Source organism: Amaranthus tricolor, chromosome 1, assembly GCF_026212465.1.
Source record: "Amaranthus tricolor cultivar Red isolate AtriRed21 chromosome 1, ASM2621246v1, whole genome shotgun sequence".
In the NCBI taxonomy this organism is placed as follows: domain Eukaryota; kingdom Viridiplantae; phylum Streptophyta; class Magnoliopsida; order Caryophyllales; family Amaranthaceae; genus Amaranthus; species Amaranthus tricolor.
The window spans coordinates 21,167,386-21,192,128 of record NC_080047.1 but is presented as its reverse complement, the minus strand read 5'-3'; the positions used below and the strand labels follow the sequence as shown (position 1 = coordinate 21,192,128).

General features: G+C 31.6%; 2 protein-coding genes across 2 annotated transcripts; one reads left to right on the top strand and one right to left on the bottom strand.

Moving 5' to 3' along the window:
• Positions 1–1,039: 1,039 nt before the first annotated feature.
• Positions 1,040–3,474, top strand: LOC130813944 (pathogenesis-related thaumatin-like protein 3.5). Its single transcript, XM_057679914.1, has 3 exons — positions 1,040–1,639; positions 2,361–2,628; positions 2,731–3,474. The coding sequence occupies exons 1-3, from the start codon at positions 1,147–1,149 to the stop codon at positions 3,086–3,088; spliced, it is 1,119 nt and encodes a 372-aa protein (XP_057535897.1). The 5' UTR covers positions 1,040–1,146; the 3' UTR covers positions 3,089–3,474.
• A 9,807-nt stretch (positions 3,475–13,281) lies between these two features.
• LOC130807499 (uncharacterized) lies at positions 13,282–17,607 on the bottom strand. Its single transcript, XM_057672728.1, has 5 exons — positions 17,409–17,607; positions 17,313–17,338; positions 17,007–17,159; positions 16,789–16,925; positions 13,282–13,408 (listed from the first exon to the last, which is right to left on the bottom strand). Exons 1-5 carry the CDS (start codon positions 17,605–17,607, stop codon positions 13,282–13,284), a joined length of 642 nt encoding a protein of 213 aa, XP_057528711.1.
• Positions 17,608–24,743: the final 7,136 nt, after the last annotated feature.

Genomic DNA, 24,743 nt, shown 5'->3' with positions numbered 1-24,743 from the left:
TAAATTATGGGGCCCTGCTCCTGGTGTTCTTGTAGAGTATAGCCGGCCTTGGATGTTATTCAAAATTACTTTATTATTTCAATGAATTGCTTAATTTTTTATTTAAATTCGCGTGATGAATTTGTCATGTATCTATTTTTGAATATGATCTTATGACTTTTAGTCTTTATATTCTTAGTCTTATTTTAAAATACTCTATTTTTTAAGGTAATATACCCAACTCTATAGTCTTCCGGTCATTTTGCAAATTAGGCAATCCAGATGGGACGGTAGAGAATAGTGAAATGTGCGCGGGTGTGAATAGGCAATATACATGACTGACTTATGCAAGTCTCAGGCTGCTTCACTGAAACATTCTTATTCGAGTACTATTCTCTTAGGCTATACCCATGACTCTTTTCACACTATCCAAAACATCATGGATATAATAAGGACACTTTCTGAATCAAAAAAAAAAAGAAAAAAGATTATACAAAAAGAAGAAAAATGTCCAAAGGCTTGATTATTTAGAATATCTTCTCTTCGATGCAAAATCTTTATTTCATGGTGTAAAGTAGAGGTGTTCATTTGGGTCATCAAATTGATTTTGGTTCAGGTGTTTCAGGTTGGTTTAAAATATGATGTTGGGTCTTTATTGATTTTTACATAATTTTACATTTATTTTGAAATAGAGTCAAATCAGACTCGATTACAAGGTCAGGTAAAAATCAGGTCGTCGGATCTATTTTAAACACCACTAATGCAAAGATATCTAGATTTTATGTGGCTTCTCCAATTATATCAAACCTTTGTTTACTTTGAAGAATATTCTTTCCATTAATAAACTTAGGACTTCAATATTTACATTTACATTCTTTCTAATTTTATTTTTTAATCTTTATAAATTTAAGTATTGCAATTTAGAAAAATTGAAAGAAAGGAATTTCTTTTTTCCTAGGCCATCTATGATAAAAGAAATTCTAAACCTTAAAAGCTGATGTTTCAGCTAAATAAATAACTTAGGCTTTAGGATTTCCGTTGTCGGGTATTTCATTACCCTATATTTCATATAACCTCCTCAGGACTATAGCTTAGAATAGACCTTCTCGCACTCTATCCTTCCCTACCTACCTTTTCTCTCTCATACCAAAAACGGAAAATCTTATAATGCAAAACAAACTCTTTTTTAAGCTTACGACCTCGCCTATCTTCCTTGTATTTTTGTTATTGCCTTTCTCAGTTTTTTCAACATTCACAATATCCAACAATTGTCCATTCACAATATGGCCAGGGACGTTATCTGGGTCAGGTACACCCCCGCTTTCAACCACCGGGTTCCAGCTGGAGTCAGGGAAGACGGTAAGACTCGATGCGATTCCAGGGTGGTCGGGCAGGATATGGGCGAGAACTGGGTGTCGATTCGATGCGACTGGTGCTGGGATGTGTCTAACAGGGGATTGTGGAGGGAGGTTGGAATGTGATGGGAGCGGGGCTACACCACCAGCTTCGTTGTTTGAGATCACACTTGGGCAAGGCAATGATAAGGACTTTTATGATGTTAGTATTGTGGATGGTTATAACTTGCCTATTGTTGCCTGGCCAACTGGACCAAATGGTGCTGCTTGCAACGCAACAGGGTGTATTTCTGACATCAATACGGGTAAATTATCACATACTTTTAGTTCTTAAGAGTATAGTCGCTTTCCTAGTTTGACTTGTGGTGGCCAACTTCGAAGATAGGAGAGTTGATTTTATACAAACCCGATAAAGTTTCATTCTAAAATCAATTGGTATTAAGAGTGACCCATCAATTACTTCCTCTGTTCCTTAAAGCTTGCTCCATTTGACCTTCGAGCACTATTCGTCAGCGAAATTTAACTCTTTTATTGTCGTTAATTGGTGGTTTCCATAATTTTTTGATAAACATAAATAAGGATATTAACAATTAAAAACGAATAAAATTGTGCATTGGGGGAAGAGAAAAGCCAAATGGTGTAAGATTTAAAGAACGGAGGTAGTATATTATGTTAGTCAACCTCTCTCTAATTCTTCGATATATGAGATCATATGTGGGTATTGGTGGGTTTTACTGTTCTGAAGACAGACCAGAACGAATTCAGATCCATTCCACAAGCAACCCTCGAGTGTGCCAATCTTTTTGTCAACTTTTAGCAAATAACACAGCCAAAAAACTGGTTTGCCCATCTCAAAGAGCCTAATTGGGAATTTCTATTACTAATAAAAACATAACATATACTATGATTGCATAATTCCTAATCAAATTTATGATTCATGATTTCATGTAATGATAAAAACTCTGTGATGCCAGAAATACTGATGAAATTGAACTAATAGTTTTATTGGAACATGTTTGTAAACAGGATGCCCGAAAGAGCTGCAAGTGGTAGGCGGAGATGAAAAGGAAGGAGTCATTGCATGTAAAAGCGCATGTGAGGCTTTCGGACAAGACCAGTATTGCTGTAGTGGACAGTTCGCCAACCCAACAACATGTAAACCCACATATTATTCAACGGTTTTCAAGAGAGCTTGTCCGAGGGCATATAGCTATGCCTATGATGACGGCACAAGCACATTTACGTGCAAGGCTTATAACTATGACATAGTCTTCTGCCCTTCTACTGCTGCTATGTAATAATCACCAATCACGGTTTCCTTTAACTACTATTTCAGTTGTAGCTATGTCCCCCATACTCACTTATTGCTCTTTCGATTCTTCTTAATTTGATGCAGGAAGAAGAAACCCTTTGGCAGCACAGCTATGTCACCGCCACATGTCCCATATGACTCACCATCAATCAGCTATGGTACACCGCCAAGTAACACGTACAGTTCACCACCAATCGGCTATGGTACACCCACGAGTAACACGTACAGTTCACCACCAGTCGGCTATGGTACATCCCCAAGTACCACCTACAACTCACCTCCAACTGGATACGAGACACCACCGAGCTTCATTTATGACTCACCGCCAACAATCAGAAAGCACAGTTATGGGGCATCTGAAGGGGAGGTCTCCTCGGCATATGCCATTCCAGCATACCATGTGCATATACTTATACCCTTCAGTATGCTGCTGTGGCTCTGAAATGATTCATTAATGGAGCTGGAAATTCAGTACTTTGGACTGGAAGCTCACTCGGACAAACGATGCAGAAAAAGGTGCTCAAGGTGTTCTAGTTATTGGAATGATGGGAAAATGTAAGGACTATTCAGTGAGATAGAAGCTGTGTAGAAGATGATTAACGCAATTATTTCATGCCTCAAGGAACACAAGGCAGATCAAACACAAACCAAATGTCGATATCCAAAAATATTCATTTTTAATGATATAAAAATTGCTAACATAATTAAATTCTGCACAACACTGATTGTTCTCTTGTTTTAGCATGTATCTACTATTCTCTTCCATTTGGAAATTATTTTCATTTTCAAGCTATGAAACAAATTACTAGACGAATTAAACAAAAAGATTACAGGGTCTAATATCTATACTATACCTTTTGATTTGATTGAACTAATTGAAATAAAATACAGCAGCTAGCAACCAAAAACAATCATATCATACCATTTAATAATTTTGCTGTAAAATAACAAATAGCAGCTCATGAAAGCTTTATGAAATGTCATTATTTCAATGATTAACATATTATCATGTGTCAGTTAATAAATAATTAATTGGCCGAATCACCACATCATTTTAAACACGTTTACAAAAAAAAAAAGATTAGGTGATATAAAGATCTTATGACAACAAAATATTTGACCTAAACAATAAGACTTAACATGCATTATTCTCATACTTAGGGATTTATTTTAAGAATTTATTTTAAATATTGTAGTGATATCATAGAAGGAGTATATAATGTTATCAAAATCATACATTATAATATAAAACTTGGAAAATTGCAAATTTTACAACTAAAGAGAGTTTGTCAACTGAAACTTATTTATTGGCTAATGAAAAATGACATTACATTGGTCTTGACCAATATATCTATCATTCAAGTATCTTTAGCTAGTATTTATTTATAGTTAAATTGAGTAAATTAGAGAATATCATATATTGCATAATATATTGTTGACATCATTTCATATCATACACTATACTAAAAAACTTGAAAAATTCTAATTGTCCCAACTAAAGAGAGTTTGCCAAATGAAACTTAATTATTAGCTAAAGAAAAATGACATGAACTTTGATCTAAACCAATATCTCTACCATTAAAGTATCTTGGACTCACATTTATTCAAAATTGAGTAATTACAGAATATAATATACTGCATAATATATTATTGACAATTTTAAAATTATAGACATAATTTACTACATATGCTTGTCAAAGTGGAGTGTTTCTACTGCATTATATTTCTAGCTTTATCTTTTTATATCATATGTTTGTATATGTTGATGCTAAATAACCGTGCATTGCACACTAGTAGAATATATTGTAACGGACAATCCTTTACTAAAAATAGATTTAATATAATATAATAGTAAGTAATGCTAAGCGGAAGACTATCGAACCGTGATTATTGCGAAAAAGAAACAAAACAAAACAGTATTTAAAAAAAAACAAATAAAACTTAAATCATTAAAATAAAATTTTACATATTACATATTTCTTTAATACATAACTATCGTTTTTATATACCCATAATATAAATTACATATATACTATATCTTAACATCACATAGATAATTCAATAGCTTCATGTATAGTCACCTGTAGCATCTGCTCCCGTTATATGGGAACAGCAGACGGAAATCGGTCAGCTAATAAGCCGAGTATAAAAACTTACCGCAACTATACAAGTATGGATAATATATGCACGACAATAAGTAATAAGCAAAAATAAGTGAATTACAATAAATAATATGCAAGGTATCTTATGTATTATAGGAAATTCATCTTTTTTCTATTAGATTTATTTAAATATATTAAACTTCTGGTCCTTCTGCTTGAATACCAGGGCGTGATTTACTAACACTTCTGCTTGAGTGTTAGGGCGTGGAATCCGATTACTTATTTAATGAATGCAACACATATGATCTTTGTTTAATATATGTAAGGGCCTGTTAGGGTGAGGTAAACCAAAACCCCTAACTTAGTAGGAGTCGTCACTCCTCCAGTACAATGTTGCTCGAGCCACAGGTCAGGTTAAATAACCTTACTGTGTTCGCCGTATTTTACGTGCCGAAAAACACGTCCCACGTTTTTTACATGCCGGAAGCATCGTTTGGCATTTCCTTACTATCAAGCCTTTTTATTATCATGTTACTATTTTCATATAAATGCAACATTACAATAACATATAATAGAAATAAATTTATATCATCTTACATATAAATAATCATTTATGATAAAACTAAATCAAAACTAAAATAGGTCTTTAGTATTTATTTATAGATAAATTTTCAATTAAACTTTATTAATTTCTTAATAGCTTAGTTTTAGATTTAGTACATGAATAATTTATTTCCTTAAGATTCTACATGAAATATTTTAAAAAATTAACTTATTATTAAAAGAGTTGGTGTATATTCTTATTTACCAAAATAAAATAATTTTAATTATTATTTTCACTTTTCTTTCTTTTCGCCTATTATAACAATTTAGATTATTAATTTATTTCTTTAAAATTTAAATATCACAAAATTTGACAAAAATAATTTAAATTAAAAGAAAATGCAGTAATAATAAAATAAATTATTATTTTCCAGAATTATATAATTTTAACCCAATTTATGAATTTTCTTATTTAGCAAAAATTAATAATAATATTTATACTCAACTATAATTCACGAAATTAATACACAATTTATATCTCATTATTTATATGTACCGAAAAATTTTCGTTTAAAAAATTAAAATTATTTCGGATTATGCAGTTTTTTTGAAATAAAAATGAATAAATCTTATAAAATAAATTACAATGAATTAATTCACCAAAATTTGCAGAAAATTAAATTTATATATTATAAACACATATAAAATTTATGGGCATAATTTTATGTAAATAAATATATGTAAGAATTTATATCTTTAATAATTTCACTATTAAATAATTTTCTTTGTTGTAGAATTTCTAGCCACAAAATTAGCTTCCTCCCCTTGAATTTCTATAATTAACACTAAATACTATTATTAGGAAACTTTTGAGGATTTTTAGGAATTTTTGTAGGGTTTTTAGAATTTTTTTAGGAAGCTTATATTTGTGAATTAATTTTCTGATTTTTCCTTCCCTTTTTTAACCCACTGTATGCTTTTATAGGCTAAAACTTATTTTTTTTATTATTATTTTAATCTTTTTCCTTCATGGGCAAGAAATTAAAATGAATCCAAGATTTTTCTGCTTGGTTTTATCTTAGGATAAGACTAGATTAAATTTTTTTGGCACCAAGCCCACGCTGCCGCCACTCCAAGAGATTTTTTTCTTTTTTTTTAATTTTATTATTATTATATATTTTTTGATTTTTATTCATAATTTAATATAGAAAATAAAAAGATTAAGTTATTGTAGGTAATTTAACTAGATTTAATATTTAGGTAATTTATTTTAAGAGAAATAAGTTATACATAAAAGAAAATCGAGAACGATTAGAATAAAATTCTAACGGCATTAACAAGAAAATAATAAAACGAAACGATTATTTATGCCACTTTTTTTTCTTTTCTAGGATGATAATTTATGTCAACTTTAAAGTCTTTAATGATTTCCAGCCACCGCCTTTGTCACATATTCAGCTCCTTCTAAGTGAAGACATATTTCAAATTTTTATGATCAGTAAAGATCTTGCATGGTATTCCATAGAGATAATGTCTCCATAACTTCAGGGCAAAAATTACGACTGCTAGTTCAATGTTGTGTACTGGATAATTCAACTCGTGTGGCCTTAATTTCCTTGACGCATAAGCTAGTACTTTGCCTTCCTGCATTAGCACACATCCCAAACCTTCCTTCGATGCATCACAATATACCTCAAATGCTTTCCCACAGTCGGGCATGATCAACACAGGTGCAGTCGTAAGTCTCCTCTTAAGCTCTTCTAGTGTTTTACTATGCTTCTCGCCCCATTGAAACCGAACTCCCTTTTTAAGCAACTCAAACAACGATCGGGCAATTTTAGAGAAATTTTCCACAAACTTCCTATGATAGCCTGCTAAGCCTAAGAAACTTCTTACTTCAGTAACACTCTTTGGATTCGACCATTCCATCACTGCCCTAATCTTTTCAAGGTCAACAGAAATTCCATCCTTCAAAACAACGTGCCGTAAGAAAGATATCTTTTCTAACCAAAATTCACATTTACTAAACTTGCCATAAAGTTTCTCCTTTCTCAATTTCTCCAAAACTATCCTTAAGTGCTTCTCATGTTGCTCTTCCTTCTTCGAATACACCAATATATCATCAATAAACACAACTACAAACTTATCCAGGTAAGGGTTGAAGTATCTTTGCATGAGATCCATGAATGCTGCTAGAGCATTCGTTAGACCAAATGGCATTACTAGAAACTCATAGTGCCCGTATCTGGTTCTGAATGCAGTCTTAGGAATATCTTCTTCAGCAATCCTTAATTGATGATAACCAGACTTCAAATCTATCTTCAAAAAGACCCTTGCTCCCCCCCAACTGATCAAAAAGGTTGTCTATCATTGGCAAAGGAGAACGATTCTTGATGGTAATCTTATTGATCTCCCTATAATGAATGCATAGCCTCATACTCCCCTCTTTTTTTCTGACAAAGAGAACCGGAGCTACCCATGGTTAAACACTAGGTCGAATGAAACCTTTTTCCAACAATTCCTCTAGCTGCTTCTTCAGCTTAGCCAATTCAGTTGGAGCAAAACGGTAAGGAGTTATAGAAATAGGGGTGATATCAGGAATAAAGTCAATATGGAAGTCTACCTCTCTTTTTGGAGGTATATCGGGTACTTTTTCAGGAAACACATCAAAATATTCTTGAACGATTGGGATTTCTTGCAAACTAGGTTTAGGTTTCACTTCTTCAGTAGTAACAAAACATAAGAACCCTTCATCTCCTTGTCTTATCATTTGTGATGCTTGAATTACAGAAATTGTCACTAGCTGAGATTTTGAGTTCTTCTGAATACACTTCATTTCCTCGGGAGTTTCTATTCTAACAACCTTTTCCTTACACAAAATCTTCGCTGAATATCTCTCCAACCAATCCATGCCCAAAATGATATTAAATGTTCCCAAATCAAATTGAATTAAGTCAGCTGGTAAAAGATTCCCATAAAGCTCCAATGGAAAATCATAAAAGATGCGATCACATAGGTAAGGTGTACCATCAGGTAAATTGATACACAAGTGGGATTTTTGAGGTTTCAAAGAAATAGAAGATATGTGGAGAAAAGCACTAGAAATAAAAGACCTATCCGCTCCACAATCAAACAAAACATTTGCTGTTAAATTACTAACAGGAAATATTCCAGAAATTACTTTACCTTCAACTTCAAACTCCTGGTGTAAACCATCATAATGATCTCCAATTGCATGCAGGCCCACGGATGCTCTAGTCTCATTCTTCTGAGTGTCAAATGCTCTGTTACCTGCAGCTTCTGATGTTGTTTTGCTCTGGTTGAACGTTTCCCCGCAATTATTAGCCAGATGTCCCTCCTTGTGACACTTGTAACATACAATCTTCTTATTACAATTTCGGCCTCGATGATCTTTTCCACATAACCTACATTTCCACCGTGTCGGCCTTGCTACAGTCTGAAACGGCTGCTTTCCCTCACCCTTGGCCTTCTTGTATCCATCGCCCCCACTAGATTCATTCTTTCTTTTATTAAACCCGTCTTCTTTTTCCAAAATACGCTCGTACTCCAAGGCTTGATTGTAGAAATGATCAAAATCTTGGTATCTAGGAGTGCCTTTTTGGAACCCTGAGGTTCAGACCCTCGAAAAATCTAATCGCCTTGCCTCGATCAGAGATTACTATTTCGGTAGCGAATCTAGCCAGCTCTCTTAACTTACGTGCATATTCGATCACTGACATAGTTCCCTGCCTCAAAACAAGAATTCATTCTCTTTCTTTCTCTGAAGTGAGGGTGGGTAAAATTGATCACGAAACTTCTTTATAAATTGTTCCCAAGTAGAATCTACGACAGTTTGTTTTACAGTCCTCCACCATAATTCAGCAGTGCCTGTTAAGTAAAACGCGGCTAATTTCACTTTTATCTTTGACGGGAAGTTTATGGCCTCCAATAGTTCTCCATTTCTGCAATCCAATCCTCAAAGCGAACTGGATCAGGTTCTCCGTCATATTTTGGAGGTTGATGACTAGACAATATCTTATAGAATTTTCCTTCATCATCTTCAGGGGAACGACTCATCTGCTTCTCCATTAAGTTCAACAGCCTCTCATTATTCCTTTACATCATTATTAATTTATTTTCCAGAGCCTGAACTCTTGCATTTTACGTCATATCATCAGAAAAGTCGTTCTTCATTTCCAAAGGTTCACCTCTTGCGATACACCCTCTACCACCACCTCTTGGAATCCTTTAATAATGTAGGGAAGTGTTGCGTTAGCTATATTTTAATCGCAAATCACAATTTTTTTAAGCACATAAAACACATAAGCACATCATTTTTACATAAAAAAAATTTCAATAAAAATTCTGATTTTTTTTTCAAAAATGTAATTTATCACGGAGTTTCCTAGTATCGGATAAGAAGATCCGACCATTCAAATAACGTTGGCTCTAATACCAAGTATAACGGACAATCCTTTTCTAAACATAGGTTTAATATAATATAATAGTAAGTAGCTAAGCGGAAGACTATCGAACTGTGATTATTGCGAAAAAAAAAAACAAAATAAAATAGTATTTAAAAATAAATAACTAAAACTTAAATAATTAAAATAAAATTTTACATATTACATCTTTCTTTAATACGTAACTATCATTTTTACATACCCATAATATAAATTACATATATACTATATCCTAACATCACATAGATAATTCAATAGTTTCAAGTCACCTGTAGCATCTGCTCCCGTTATACGGGAACAGCCGATGGAAATCGGTCAGCTAATAAGCCGAATATAAAAACTTACCGCAGTTATACAAGTATGGATAGTATATGCACGGCAATAAGTAATAGGAAAAAATAAGTGCATCACAATAAATAATATGCAAGGTATCTTATGTATTATAGGAAATTCATTTTTTTTATATTAGATTTATTTAAATATATTAAACTTCTGGTCCTTCTGCTTGAGTACCAGGGCGTGATTTACTAACACTTCTGCTTGAGTGTTAGGGCATGGAATCCGATTACTTATTTAATGAATGCAACACATATGATCTTTGTTTGATATATGTAAGGGCTGTTAGTGTGAGGTAAACCAAAACCCCTACCTTAGTGAGAGTCGTCACTCCTCCAGTACAATGTTGCTCAAGCCACAGGTCAGGTTAAATAATCTTACTGTGTTCGCCGTATTTTATGTGCCGAAAAACACGTCCCACGTTTTTTACATGCCGGAAGCATGGTTCGACATTTCCTTACTATCAAGCCTTTTTATTATCATGTTACTATTTTCATATAAATACAAAATTACAATAACATATAATAGAAATAAATTTATATCATCTTACATATAAATAATCATTTATTATAAACTAAATCAAAACTAAAATGTGTCTTTAGTATTTGTTTATAGATAAATTTTCAATTAAACTTTATTAATTTCTTAATACCTTAGTTTTAGATTTAGTACATGAATAATTTATTTCATTAAGATTAAAACCTACACGAAATATTTTTAAAAATTAACTTATTATTAAATGAGTTGGTGTATAATCTTATTTACCAAAATAAAATAATTTTAATTATTATTTTCACTTTTCTTTCTTTTCGCCTATTATAACAATTTAGATTATTAATTTATTACTTTAAAATTTAAATATCACAAAATTTCAAAAAAATAATTTAAATGAAAAGAAAATGCAGTTTAATAAAATAAATTATTGTTTTCCAGAATTATATATTTTTAACCCAATTATATTATTTTATGCGTTTTTTTAGCAAAAATTAATAATAATATTTATACTTAACTATAATTCACGAAATTAGTACACAATTTATATTTCATATATATATATGTACAGAAAAGTTTTTGTTTAAAAATATTAATATTTACTATTTTAATTAAAATTATTTCGAATTATGCGGTTTTTGGAAATTAAAATGAATGAATCACATAAAATAAATTACAACGAATAAATTCACCAAAATTTGCAGAAAATTAAATTTATATATTATAAACACATATAAAATTTATGGGCATAATTTTATGTAAATAAATATATGTAAGAATTTATACCTTTAATAATTTCACTATTAATCAATTTCCTTTGTTGTAGAATTTCTAGCCACAAAATTAGCTTCCTCCTCTTGAATTTCTATAATTAAAACTAAATATTATTATTAGGAAATTTTTGAGGATTTTTAGGAATTTTTCTAGGGTTTTTAGAATATTTTTTGGGAATTAGCTTATATTTGTGGATTAATTTTCTGATTTTTCCTTCCCCTTTTTTTTAACCCACTGTATGCTTTTATAGGCTAAATTTTTTTTATTATTATTTTAATCTTTTTCCTTCATGGGCAAGAAATTAAAATTAATCCAAGATTTTTCTTCTTGGTTTTATCTTAGGATAAGACTAGATTAAATTTTTTGGGCACCTAGCCCACCTTGACGCCACTCCAAGAGATTTTTTTTTCTTTTTTTTATTTTATTTTATTATTATTATTATATATTTTTTATTTTTAATCATAATTTAATATAGGAAATAAAAAGATTAAGTTATTGTTGGTAATTTAACTAGATTTAATATTTAGGTAATTTATTTTAAGAGAAATAAGTTATACATAAAAGAAAATCGAGAACTTAAGAACGATTGGAATAAAATTCGGAACGGCATTAAAGAGAAAATAATAAAACGAAACGATTATTGAATTTGTCAAAATATTTAAGATTAAGAAAAAGGGTCTGTTACATATATATTGGTGTACAATCTTTTTCTTGTAATTTTTTGTATGCGATAATTTATCGCGTTGATTTGTTGTTGATCATGTAGACGACATCATATTGTTTGATTAAGGCTTTAGCAATGTTGTTGTGTACTAATATACAACTTATAGCCAAAATTTAAATCTCTTCTTCTAATTAGTAGTCTTGCCTTTCATTGGCTTTTTTTGCTCATCCATCAATCTTGTTAGGAAGCTTGATGATGAAACACATATTTTGATTGATAGGACTCCATGCATCGTGTTGCTTGATTCGAATAGTATTGGTAGATTCGTATAAGCGTCAATATATTGTTAGATATTAGTTTATATATATTGTTAGGATGGATTTCATATGTTATCAAATTATATTTTATTAAAAATATTAGTATTAAGTATACAAATTAAAGTCTATGAGATAAGATGTCTTAATGTTTGATTATTCCAATTTAACCTATTTTATTTAAACAAACCAACACTTTTTGGAAGATATATTTTGTTGTATTGGAATTTGAAAAATTGGTTGCTAGATCTTGGAATAAGTATGCTATGTGTTGAAATTGAATATCAAATTTGAATCAACTACAGTTAAAAATACTCCGGAAAATTCAAACGTGCTAGATAATAAAAAACTTACCTCAATACATAAAAAAATTCATACTTATATGTCTTAAAAAGAAATATATTCGTAAGTTTTTAGATTTAGTCTTCTTAAGTTAGATTTTATATTTTATCTTTGAGTTAGGTAAATCGTAAAAGCTAGATAATAAATTTATATAAGTGCTAAGCTTGAGAGATTAGTGATTAGAGTTTGCCTCGTTTATACTTTATTAAGTACTATAAAGGTAATAATAATAATGTAAGTGTTTATTGGAGTTATTCTTTATAATTACTTAGTGAGTGCCTAGGTTGTAGTGGCATGCTATTGCTAAGGTCTTTAGCATAGACGATGAGGAAACTTCTTCTAGCTTGTGTGTAAGATATAGCAAAGCCTAAGAGTAATAAAAATAATTGAGTTTACAAATCCCAAGGGTTTGAAAGAAACCCAATTGTGGAGACATAGATCTTGGATTAAACTCCTTGCATACTTTATTTTGTCCAATTTTATTTATATCTTTATTTTTCGCATTGACTAGTCTATTAATTATTTTGAGACAAAGAAAACCTCAAAATAATATTAAGGGACTACTCAAAATAGCTGAAGAATCGAACTAAGACTCCTAAAACTCATTATTCGAAATCAGCTATTCTATATTCAAATCCTCCTAGAGTATAGTTACGTAGGATTCTATATTCAATATCATAATGAATCCTAATAATGGAGAATTTACTCACGGAATAAGATCCACCAACCATCCTTCAATTTTCAATAGAGAAACGTTTTCTTGATGGTGTGCTATATTGCAGGTGTGCATGAAAGACCAAGATATCGAGGTTTGGTAAATTATTAAAACTGGTCTCAAGATACCTATAAAGACTAGTCAAAGAGACATGGAAGTTCTAAGAAATGAAAGGGAATTCTCACAAAATGATTAAAAGTTGGTTGTTAAGAATTATTGTGCTATGAACTTGTTATATTGCACCATTAGCTCGGATGCATTTAACGGAATCAAATGTTGCAAAAGTGCAAAGGCAATTTGGGATAAGTTCGTAGCTACCTATGAAGGAACAAGCCAAGTCAAGAATATGAAGATTAGTATTAATCATCAACACTATGAATAATTCAAAATGGCTCCTGATAAGAGTAGCAAGGATATGTTGATAAGATTTACACAAATCGCTAGTAACCTTGACTCTGAGAAAGAGTATACAAATAAAGAAAAGGTTCGAAAGTTCATAAGTAACTTACTAAAAGCCAAATAGGGGTCCTAAAGCTAGCTATAACAATAAAGAAAGCTCAGAATCTCACAAGATTGCCACTACATGCTTTGGATGGAAAGCTAATAATACATGAGCACACGCTAAACAATAATGATGGAGAATTTTCTTTGCCAATAAAGAATTTGGCTTTAAAAGCTCCGAAAGAAGAAGTCCTCATAGATAATGAAGAATGTGAATTAAATGATAACTGTAACATCCCTATATTTTTTGTATAAATATTTTACAAATATTATTTATTTTAGAAGAATTTACTTTTTATTTAAAAGGTTGCACCTCTTTCTTAAAAGTGGGCTAATATATGCAATTTCAACCCATTTTCAATCCAATATTTAACCTAACCTAGTCAAACTTATCTTTTAACTAAAAAAATTAAAATAAAATTAAGGGAAGATGAATAGGGTCGTCCGACAATAGGAGTGTTTAGGGGAGTTTTGTAACTCCATTTGAGAGTAATTTGAAAAGATTACTTCCTATATACTAATTATGCTAATTTCACAAACTTATGTCATTCCCTTCTATCAAAGCAAGAACAAAAAAACTCTTCTTCCTCCTTGCCCTAGCCTTACATGCCTACTACCCCTCCTCCACATTTGGTGTTTCTTCCATTTTTTCTAATTGAGTTGTAAGAATACTCTTTAAACCGTGAACGTTGAAAAGGACAAATATATCCTCTTTACAATTCCATCTTTTTTTCCATGTTTGACACACTATTTTCTCTTTCCTCCGCATCATTTTTCACTATTTTCATCATCTTCCTCATTCTATTCCTTTAATTTGTCCATTTGTCTAACATCCAAGGGTATACTATTTCATCCTCGTTTTATGTTCTTTGTCCTACTCACATATACCCTACCACACATTCTTTTTCCTATCATCAAATTTAATAATTTTAATTTGTTTAAATACTGAATGATATATATTGTTTACCAATTTTTGTATAATTAATTAATTAGGGATTTGAAAGTTGATAGGAGGTCGAATACTCACTAGAGGGGGGATAGAGAGTATGGGCGTTTAAAATTTTGTCTGGAAGAATATCTCAAGAGATTGAGTGACCTTTCAAAAATGTTTTCTGAGATAGTTTTAGGTCGACTTGCAAAACTATAACGTGTGTGCAGAAAATAAACTTAAAGAATAACAAAATGTATGTTAACGAGGTTCGGTTCTAAACAACCTACTCCCCGCCTATGGGTTCTCTTTCAACCCCTAGGATTTCAACGCCTTTTATTAATAGACTTTAAGACAAACTAGAAGATCTCACTATCTTCTCTCACCACGTTCTTCCCCTTGAAGAAACGTCTTACAAGTCCCTTTAATAAAAGCAAATCCCAATCTCATAATAGAGATTACAAGTTGAACACTTTGAAAAGTATTCTAAGTTAGGCGTATCAAACTATAAAATAATCTAACTCTTTTTAACACTTAAGCCTATTACAAATTGTAAGAGCTAAATGAACTAAAAATTACAACTCTTTTGAATACTTAGAGAATACTAGATCTTAAGCCAAGAGAGAAAATTGTAAGAAGAGGTGCAATCTTAATCCTTGAACAAAGCTTTGTATTTATGTATGTCACGCCTCAAAATATCCTTGAAGAGCAAGAAAGCTTCATCCGTTAATGTCGTTGATCTGGATATCCTGTGCCAGTCTTCAAGACCTTGAGCTTTAAATCAAAATAACATTGCACTGACAGCTCATCTAATTTCGTCCTTGTGTGCTGTAATTTGTTTTTAACAACCAATATTGTGCCGCCACGTTAGAACTCATATAAGATAATGAAAACTCAACAAAAACCAGATAAATCAACGTGTAGAATAATATTCAAAATTATTCCTATTTTAAGCATTAATTTAAATTGTCATTTCCTATTTTTAGTATCAATTTAAAAATATCTCTTTATTTATAGGAAACTCTTTAATTAGCTTAACAACACATTTTAAATTCAAATATTAACGTGTACTAATAATAACAAAACGTGTTTAGCTTGTACTATGGATATTTAATCATCCAACTATTTTAAGCACATATTTTATATTCAAATAAAATATTCAAACGTTAATAACAATCGAATAAACAAACTTAATTTAATTTTAAAATATTTCAAAGTTAATTTTAATAAACCTTGACCTATTAAAATATTTCAAAGTTAATTTTAATAAACCTTGACCTAATAAAATATTTCAAAGATAATTATGAAACTAACCTTATTATAAACATAATCACCTTCAAGACATTGAAACTAATTTCAAGACTTATAAATTCAACCTTAAGATAAGCTTAAGTTATTTAAGCATATTCCAACAATTCGGACTTACACATATATATCAATTATTAACTTTATATCTAATATGATTTTAGAGCGACTTAAACAACTAAATGTAATTACTTAATTTATTTGTTTAATCAATATGTGTTTTGAATATCATCATTTAAGAGAGTTGAGTCTTCAGGATTATTAGTGTTGCAACCCACAAAAAATATACATAGTTTAAGATTTTTATAATGTAATTCACGATTTATGAAACTTAAAGAAACAAAGTACATACATTATTAAAATACGGAAAACATAGAATTTAAAAAAATAAATACTGCTATGTTATTCCATTCGACAATTAGTCTGCATAGGAGATTCGAACTTTTCCCACAGATGCTCTACCAAATCACTCTTCAAAGACATACATATATTTCTATCACGAATCACTTATCTTGTAGCTAAGAGTGTTGTAAAATTATAATCATCATATAGTTCGGGTGTGGTAGAAATGTTCTACCATTTAAGCTTGATGAAGCTGCTACATTTTTAGGTTGTTCTTGGGCGAACTCTTATGGATCTTTATAATTAATATAATTATCGCACTCGTCTTCCACAATCCTATTGTGGATAATGATACATATCATCATGATTTTCCACAGCATTGGCACACTCCACGATAAAGCAGGTTTTCGAATTATTGCAAATCGAGCTTGTAGTACACCAAACGCACGTTCAACATCCTTTCATGCAATTTCTTGGCGTTGAGTGAATAACCTTTGTTTATAGGTTTGGGGCGCGGTTATGGCATCAATAAAGGATACCCATTTTGGATAAATCCCATCCGTAAGATAGTACCCTTTGTTGTAGGTATTTCCATTTACGTCGAATTGCACTTGTGAAGCTCGACCGTTGAGAAAGTCGTCAAAACCGGCAAATGCTGGAGTACAGTTATGTCGTTGAAAGATTCTCGTGTTCTAAAAAAAGCATGCCAGATCCATAAATCTCTAGAAGCAATGACTTCTAAGATTACAATCGTTGTTCTAATTCTTCCTTGATACATCCATTTTCAACCAATGGGACATTTTTTTTCCATACCCAATGCATGCAATCAATGATCCCTATCATACCTGGAAACTCTCTATCTTCCCCTTCTCTAAGAAGACATTAGAGATCTTCAGTATTTGGCTTTTGAAGGTATTTTGCCAAAAATTCCGCAATTATACCATCAACAAAGTGTGTAAGACACTCCTTCGATGTTGTAGCACCATGTTTTAGAAACTCGTCAATTTGATTAGCTACACATCCATATGCTAACATCCTTATAGCTGCAGTGCATTTATGAAGAGCAGTAGCACCTTGCTGCATACATGCATCCAGATTTTGTTGGAAAAAACGATAATGTAAACTAAGGATATCCACCATGCGAATGAATACATGTTTTCGCATGCGAAACCTATGACGAAACTAATGTATGTCATATAGTTGTTGGTTGCTGAAGTTGTTAGCTATGAAACGATCGTTTGCTAATTCTTGATCTCTAGAAATATAAGTTCTCTTCTTTCTTGGACGTGAACCCTCATTTCCAGCTCCTTCGATGGTGGAGTTAATAATGTATCTTACTACATCCTCTACCGCTTGTATCACACGACTCTCTTCGACAAAATCCATCAGTATATAGTCATAGATTTCATCCTTACTTGAACTAGAAGAATTAGAATCAAGATTCGTCCCGATATTCATTTTGGGAGGATATGTAAGATTGTGATAAAGATGATATGTGAATGGAAGTATACATATTTATAGGAGATGTTTCAATGCATGAACTAATACGAATTGACAAGTCCCTGATAAAATACTTTAATATTGATAGGAGATGTTTCAAAGCATGAACTGATATGAAGTGACAAGTTCTGATATGAATTGATAAGTCCCTGGTGAAATACTTTAATATTGATAGGAGATATTACAATGCATGAACTGATGTGAAGTGACAAGTCATGATATGAATTGACAAGTCCCTGGTGAAATACTTTAATACTTATAGAAGATATTACAATGCATGAACTGATAAAGGGACAATAATATCAAAAGCAGATGTTACAATTACTAAAAATATAAAATAACTTACTTAGTAAAGACAAATTACAATGACGTTAATAAAATTGAAAAAGCACTCTTAACTAAATAAAAATAACGAGAAAGATGGGTTTAGCCATCAACATACATATTAATTTTCAAATCATTAATCAAAGATTAAACTTATTATTGAATTCGTCCCCGAGCTTCCGGTACATTTCCGCTTCAACTTCATCAAGGACAGGTTTAGCCATCAACATACTTAACATCCTAAACTTCATCGCCTCCTCATTTTGCTTTTTTCCTTCTTCACCTCATTCCCTTATCAGAATCATCCAACTATTTTAAGCACATATTTTATATTCAAATAAAATATTCAAACGTTAATAACAATCGAATAAACAAACTTAATTTAATTTTAAAATATTTCAAAGTTAATTTTAATAAACCTTGACCTATTAAAATATTTCAAAGTTAATTTTAATAAACCTTGACCTAATAAAATATTTCAAAGATAATTATGAAACTAACCTTATTATAAACATAATCACCTTCAAGACATTGAAACTAATTTCAAGACTTATAAATTCAACCTTAAGATAAGCTTAAGTTATTTAAGCATATTCCAACAATTCGGACTTACACATATATATCAATTATTAACTTTATATCTAATATGATTTTAGAGCGACTTAAACAACTAAATGTAATTACTTAATTTATTTGTTTAATCAATATGTGTTTTGAATATCATCATTTAAGAGAGTTGAGTCTTCAGGATTATTAGTGTTGCAACCCACAAAAAATATACATAGTTTAAGATTTTTATAATGTAATTCACGATTTATGAAACTTAAAGAAACAAAGTACATACATTATTAAAATACGGAAAACATAGAATTTAAAAAAATAAATACTGCTATGTTATTCCATTCGACAATTAGTCTGCATAGGAGATTCGAACTTTTCCCACAGATGCTCTACCAAATCACTCTTCAAAGACATACATATATTTCTATCACGAATCACTTATCTTGTAGCTAAGAGTGTTGTAAAATTATAATCATCATATAGTTCGGGTGTGGTAGAAATGTTCTACCATTTAAGCTTGATGAAGCTGCTACATTTTTAGGTTGTTCTTGGGCGAACTCTTATGGATCTTTATAATTAATATAATTATCGCACTCGTCTTCCACAATCCTATTGTGGATAATGATACATATCATCATGATTTTCCACAGCATTGGCACACTCCACGATAAAGCAGGTTTTCGAATTATTGCAAATCGAGCTTGTAGTACACCAAACGCACGTTCAACATCCTTTCATGCAATTTCTTGGCGTTGAGTGAATAACCTTTGTTTATAGGTTTGGGGCGCGGTTATGGCATCAATAAAGGATACCCATTTTGGATAAATCCCATCCGTAAGATAGTACCCTTTGTTGTAGGTATTTCCATTTACGTCGAATTGCACTTGTGAAGCTCGACCGTTGAGAAAGTCGTCAAAACCGGCAAATGCTGGAGTACAGTTATGTCGTTGAAAGATTCTCGTGTTCTAAAAAAAGCATGCCAGATCCATAAATCTCTAGAAGCAATGACTTCTAAGATTACAATCGTTGTTCTAATTCTTCCTTGATACATCCATTTTCAACCAATGGGACATTTTTTTTCCATACCCAATGCATGCAATCAATGATCCCTATCATACCTGGAAACTCTCTATCTTCCCCTTCTCTAAGAAGACATTAGAGATCTTCAGTATTTGGCTTTTGAAGGTATTTTGCCAAAAATTCCGCAATTATACCATCAACAAAGTGTGTAAGACACTCCTTCGATGTTGTAGCACCATGTTTTAGAAACTCGTCAATTTGATTAGCTACACATCCATATGCTAACATCCTTATAGCTGCAGTGCATTTATGAAGAGCAGTAGCACCTTGCTGCATACATGCATCCAGATTTTGTTGGAAAAAACGATAATGTAAACTAAGGATATCCACCATGCGAATGAATACATGTTTTCGCATGCGAAACCTATGACGAAACTAATGTATGTCATATAGTTGTTGGTTGCTGAAGTTGTTAGCTATGAAACGATCGTTTGCTAATTCTTGATCTCTAGAAATATAAGTTCTCTTCTTTCTTGGACGTGAACCCTCATTTCCAGCTCCTTCGATGGTGGAGTTAATAATGTATCTTACTACATCCTCTACCGCTTGTATCACACGACTCTCTTCGACAAAATCCATCAGTATATAGTCATAGATTTCATCCTTACTTGAACTAGAAGAATTAGAATCAAGATTCGTCCCGATATTCATTTTGGGAGGATATGTAAGATTGTGATAAAGATGATATGTGAATGGAAGTATACATATTTATAGGAGATGTTTCAATGCATGAACTAATACGAATTGACAAGTCCCTGATAAAATACTTTAATATTGATAGGAGATGTTTCAAAGCATGAACTGATATGAAGTGACAAGTTCTGATATGAATTGATAAGTCCCTGGTGAAATACTTTAATATTGATAGGAGATATTACAATGCATGAACTGATGTGAAGTGACAAGTCATGATATGAATTGACAAGTCCCTGGTGAAATACTTTAATACTTATAGAAGATATTACAATGCATGAACTGATAAAGGGACAATAATATCAAAAGCAGATGTTACAATTACTAAAAATATAAAATAACTTACTTAGTAAAGACAAATTACAATGACGTTAATAAAATTGAAAAAGCACTCTTAACTAAATAAAAATAACGAGAAAGATGGGTTTAGCCATCAACATACATATTAATTTTCAAATCATTAATCAAAGATTAAACTTATTATTGAATTCGTCCCCGAGCTTCCGGTACATTTCCGCTTCAACTTCATCAAGGACAGGTTTAGCCATCAACATACTTAACATCCTAAACTTCATCGCCTCCTCATTTTGCTTTTTTCCTTCTTCACCTCATTCCCTTATCAGAATTAGCGTACATTCACCCCCCCCCCCCCCCCCCCCCCCCCCCCCCCCCCCCCTCCCAATTCATTTCTCTGGGAAGCATTTTCTTCAAATGATGAACTGAAAGAAGCGAGCTTCACTAATGACATTGAAGAGGTAGCTGCTTCCTTTCCTTTGCGCTTTTTCTTCTTTAATCCGTCAGGTCTAGTTGGAGTAACCGCTTCCTCAATTGGTGTATCCGGGCCTGATCTTTTATTGCTACCTCAGCTTTCGGAAGGTACTTGCATTATTTCAGGGCTCCATTTATCAAATTTTCTCATAATATTGATACAATGCATCAATTAAAATGGTTTACCGTTATTCGATTTTTGTTAAACCTAAAAGGCACGTTCCTCCATATCTGCATCTGATTCTCCACTCTTTTTGTAGCGTAATTCATAACTGTAAACCTCCACCCATTTCGAAACTTTACCGTTCATATGATCCCAACATTGTTGCATGGACTTTGAGGTCTGTTCACAAATTTCCCCAGGATTCTCAGTCCGAACAATCTCATAATGTTTAAAGATTTCCATCCATAAGTTGACTTTTCTTGTGTTTGTGTTTCGTACTACATCTCCTCCAGCATTGATGTAGCCCGAAATAATTGCATTATCCTCAGCAACGCTCAAAGGCGCCTTTTGTCTGGTTTTCTCTTTGGCTGCGACAAAGAGTTCTCGTGGAATCGTTTCAATATCAACCTCCATTATATCATCAAGATGTCTTGTTGCACTTAATTCCAAAGTTGGAGTAGCATTGTAACTACCTTCACCGCCCGTGAATGCTCCATTTGTTGAGTAATATGTTTGGATATGGGAAATATTGTATTATTTCAAAAGATTGTTGAAACGATATATAGCTTGGATAAGTTAGATTCATTGGTCTAGGTTGAGAACCAAAACCATTGTAAAGCAGCTTGAAATTGATGATTATTGATGATATTTGGATCAAAAAGGGATGTATATTTGAGTTATTTTGAAGGTATGGGTAGTATGGAATGATGAAATTTCTTTCATAATTTGGATTATTTGGATTCATAATTAAGGATATGATAATGTGAATGAAATTAATAAGAAAATGAGTTTAGATGGGTAATTTTTGAAAATGGTGCTAAGTATAGAAGAGAGAGAAAAGACCGAAAAATTAAAGTGTGTGAAATATAGACAAATTTAGGTTCATTTTATAGATAAAAAAATAGAACCATTGGTGAAATTATTTTAGAATTTTACTTTACCTTTTTTTATGATCGTTTTAAATAATATTGTTGTAAAAAAAATAAAGTTATAATCATATTGTGCCAAGTGTACCAATCATTGTGACCCAAATCCTTTTTTCCTTCTTTTTTCCTCCTTTTTCTTCATTCCAATGTGTGATTGATTATTTTTATTCATTTTATTCTATCTTCTTCCTTCCATCTCTATCCTCTTCATAGAGAGGATTAAGACCAATCCTCTTGGTCAACAGGATTGTTATTTTCTCTACACATTCAAGAGGATAGCTTAAATGAGGAAAGAGAATGCTAAGAGGAAGGTAAATCCTCTACAATGTTCATGGTCTTAAACTATGTTTATTTTCGTAAAAGGCATGATTTCTATGTTTAAATTATCAAATTATAACATTGATAAAATCTGTAAATTTTGTTTAATACTTCCTTCATTCCAAAATACGTACACCAAACACATTTTTGCACAATCCAATGCGTTTGTCGAATCGTGTATGTCTAGAGTTGTAGATAAATAAAAATTATAAATATTTTATATTATGAAAATATGCGAACAGACGAATCAAACAAGATCCCACATGACTACGTTTTTTTCTCGTATAATAGCCGAAATATGTAAATTATTATAGAAATGATGAATAGTGCTAAAGTTAGTTTGGTGCAAGTAATATGGAACTGATGAAGTATATTATAAAGTATGTTATAGTTTTATAATGTTTATGTGATGTATAAATTTTTAATGGGTATTAGATTGTAGAAGTTTTGAGCATGCTTATATAATTGATTTTTGTAGTAATGGTTAGGAAATTCAATGATGTGTGTATATTACGATATAAGCATAGAATTTTGTTCATCCATTTTTCATATCAAGAAAAGAGAAATTTTTGGATGTGATATATGCGCTAAAATTTTATAGATTGTGTTGTGAAAGTGTGTAGTTTTGGTTTAAATTTTATTGTGATGATATAATGATAAAAATGAAATAATTAAAATTAAAAAAGTTTCTAATTTTGATATTTATAAAAAATTTGGAATGGATAAAAATAATATTAATATTGTAAGTTTTTCTAAATAAATTGGTAAAATCCCGTAAGGTTTGAAAATTTGTCCAAAAAAGGGGTTTTTTTTTTTTTTTTTTTTTTACTCTTTTGACCTTAAAATAGGTTAAAAGTACCTAGGGTACTTTGAATGTCATGAAATTTGGAATTCAGGGTTTTGATATCTTCTAAACTCAACGATAAAGTCGGAATTTCGGTTTAATAGTCATAACCTGTTGTTTTGGACTGATTCTTAAATCTGAATTTTTTAGTTAATAATGTGATTGTGTGAACTGAATTTGATGACATTGTGATTGTTATAGAATGTCTTGGGACGACTTGTGTGTGTGATGGTTTGTGATTTAAGATAGCATGAATGTGTGCTTATTTAAGTATGTACGATCAAATTATGTAAGATATCTATTGGTGACGGAAAGTTGATAAGTACGTTTAAAGTTGCTTTTGTCTTCTAAAGGTATGTACACGCAGTAAAATATTATATCACGTTGATTGTTTATGAGGAAAAATGGATGTAGTATAAAAATGATAGTATGTTTTCCTAAATCAAGAAGTATGATTTTAATAATTTGATAAATAGAGGTAGTATGCCCTCACTAACATAAAAAGTGGACGTAGTATGACGTCAATTGGTGGATTGTTTTTAATCGCTGTATATGGGGGCATTATGAGCCACCGCGAGGGTATGCATACTTAACCATAAGCACCGAAGTATGGTGTGTTGCCTATGGTAGAGACTTGCTTAGGCATTAGCTCCCCCTAATGTATTGTTCTTACACTTGGAGATTTGGTTGTTTCCGCAGTATGGCAAGTTTGTTCCGATAGTATGGCTGGGTGGTTACAGCAGTATGGCTGACTATTTTATTTATAGTGAATTATTTATAAACGATGAAGTCGACATTAACCAGAAGTAGCTAAAATAACTACGATGGATCAGGTTTATATGAAATGTTATTACATTAACGTTATGATTTATTTTGTGTAGTATTTTGCTGACGTGTACCTTTGATCTTAACGATCCTGCGATGATATTGTTCCTCTTGTGGTTAACAACTAGCAACTGGTGAAGGTACAGGTTGGGGAGTGAGGTTTCACTTGCGAAGAATAAATTTAATTAAGTATGGAAGAACCAGAATTTAAACTTTCTTTCATTTACTCAGACATTTATGTTTTAATTAAGAGGCGTCAATGCTCTCGAGTTGT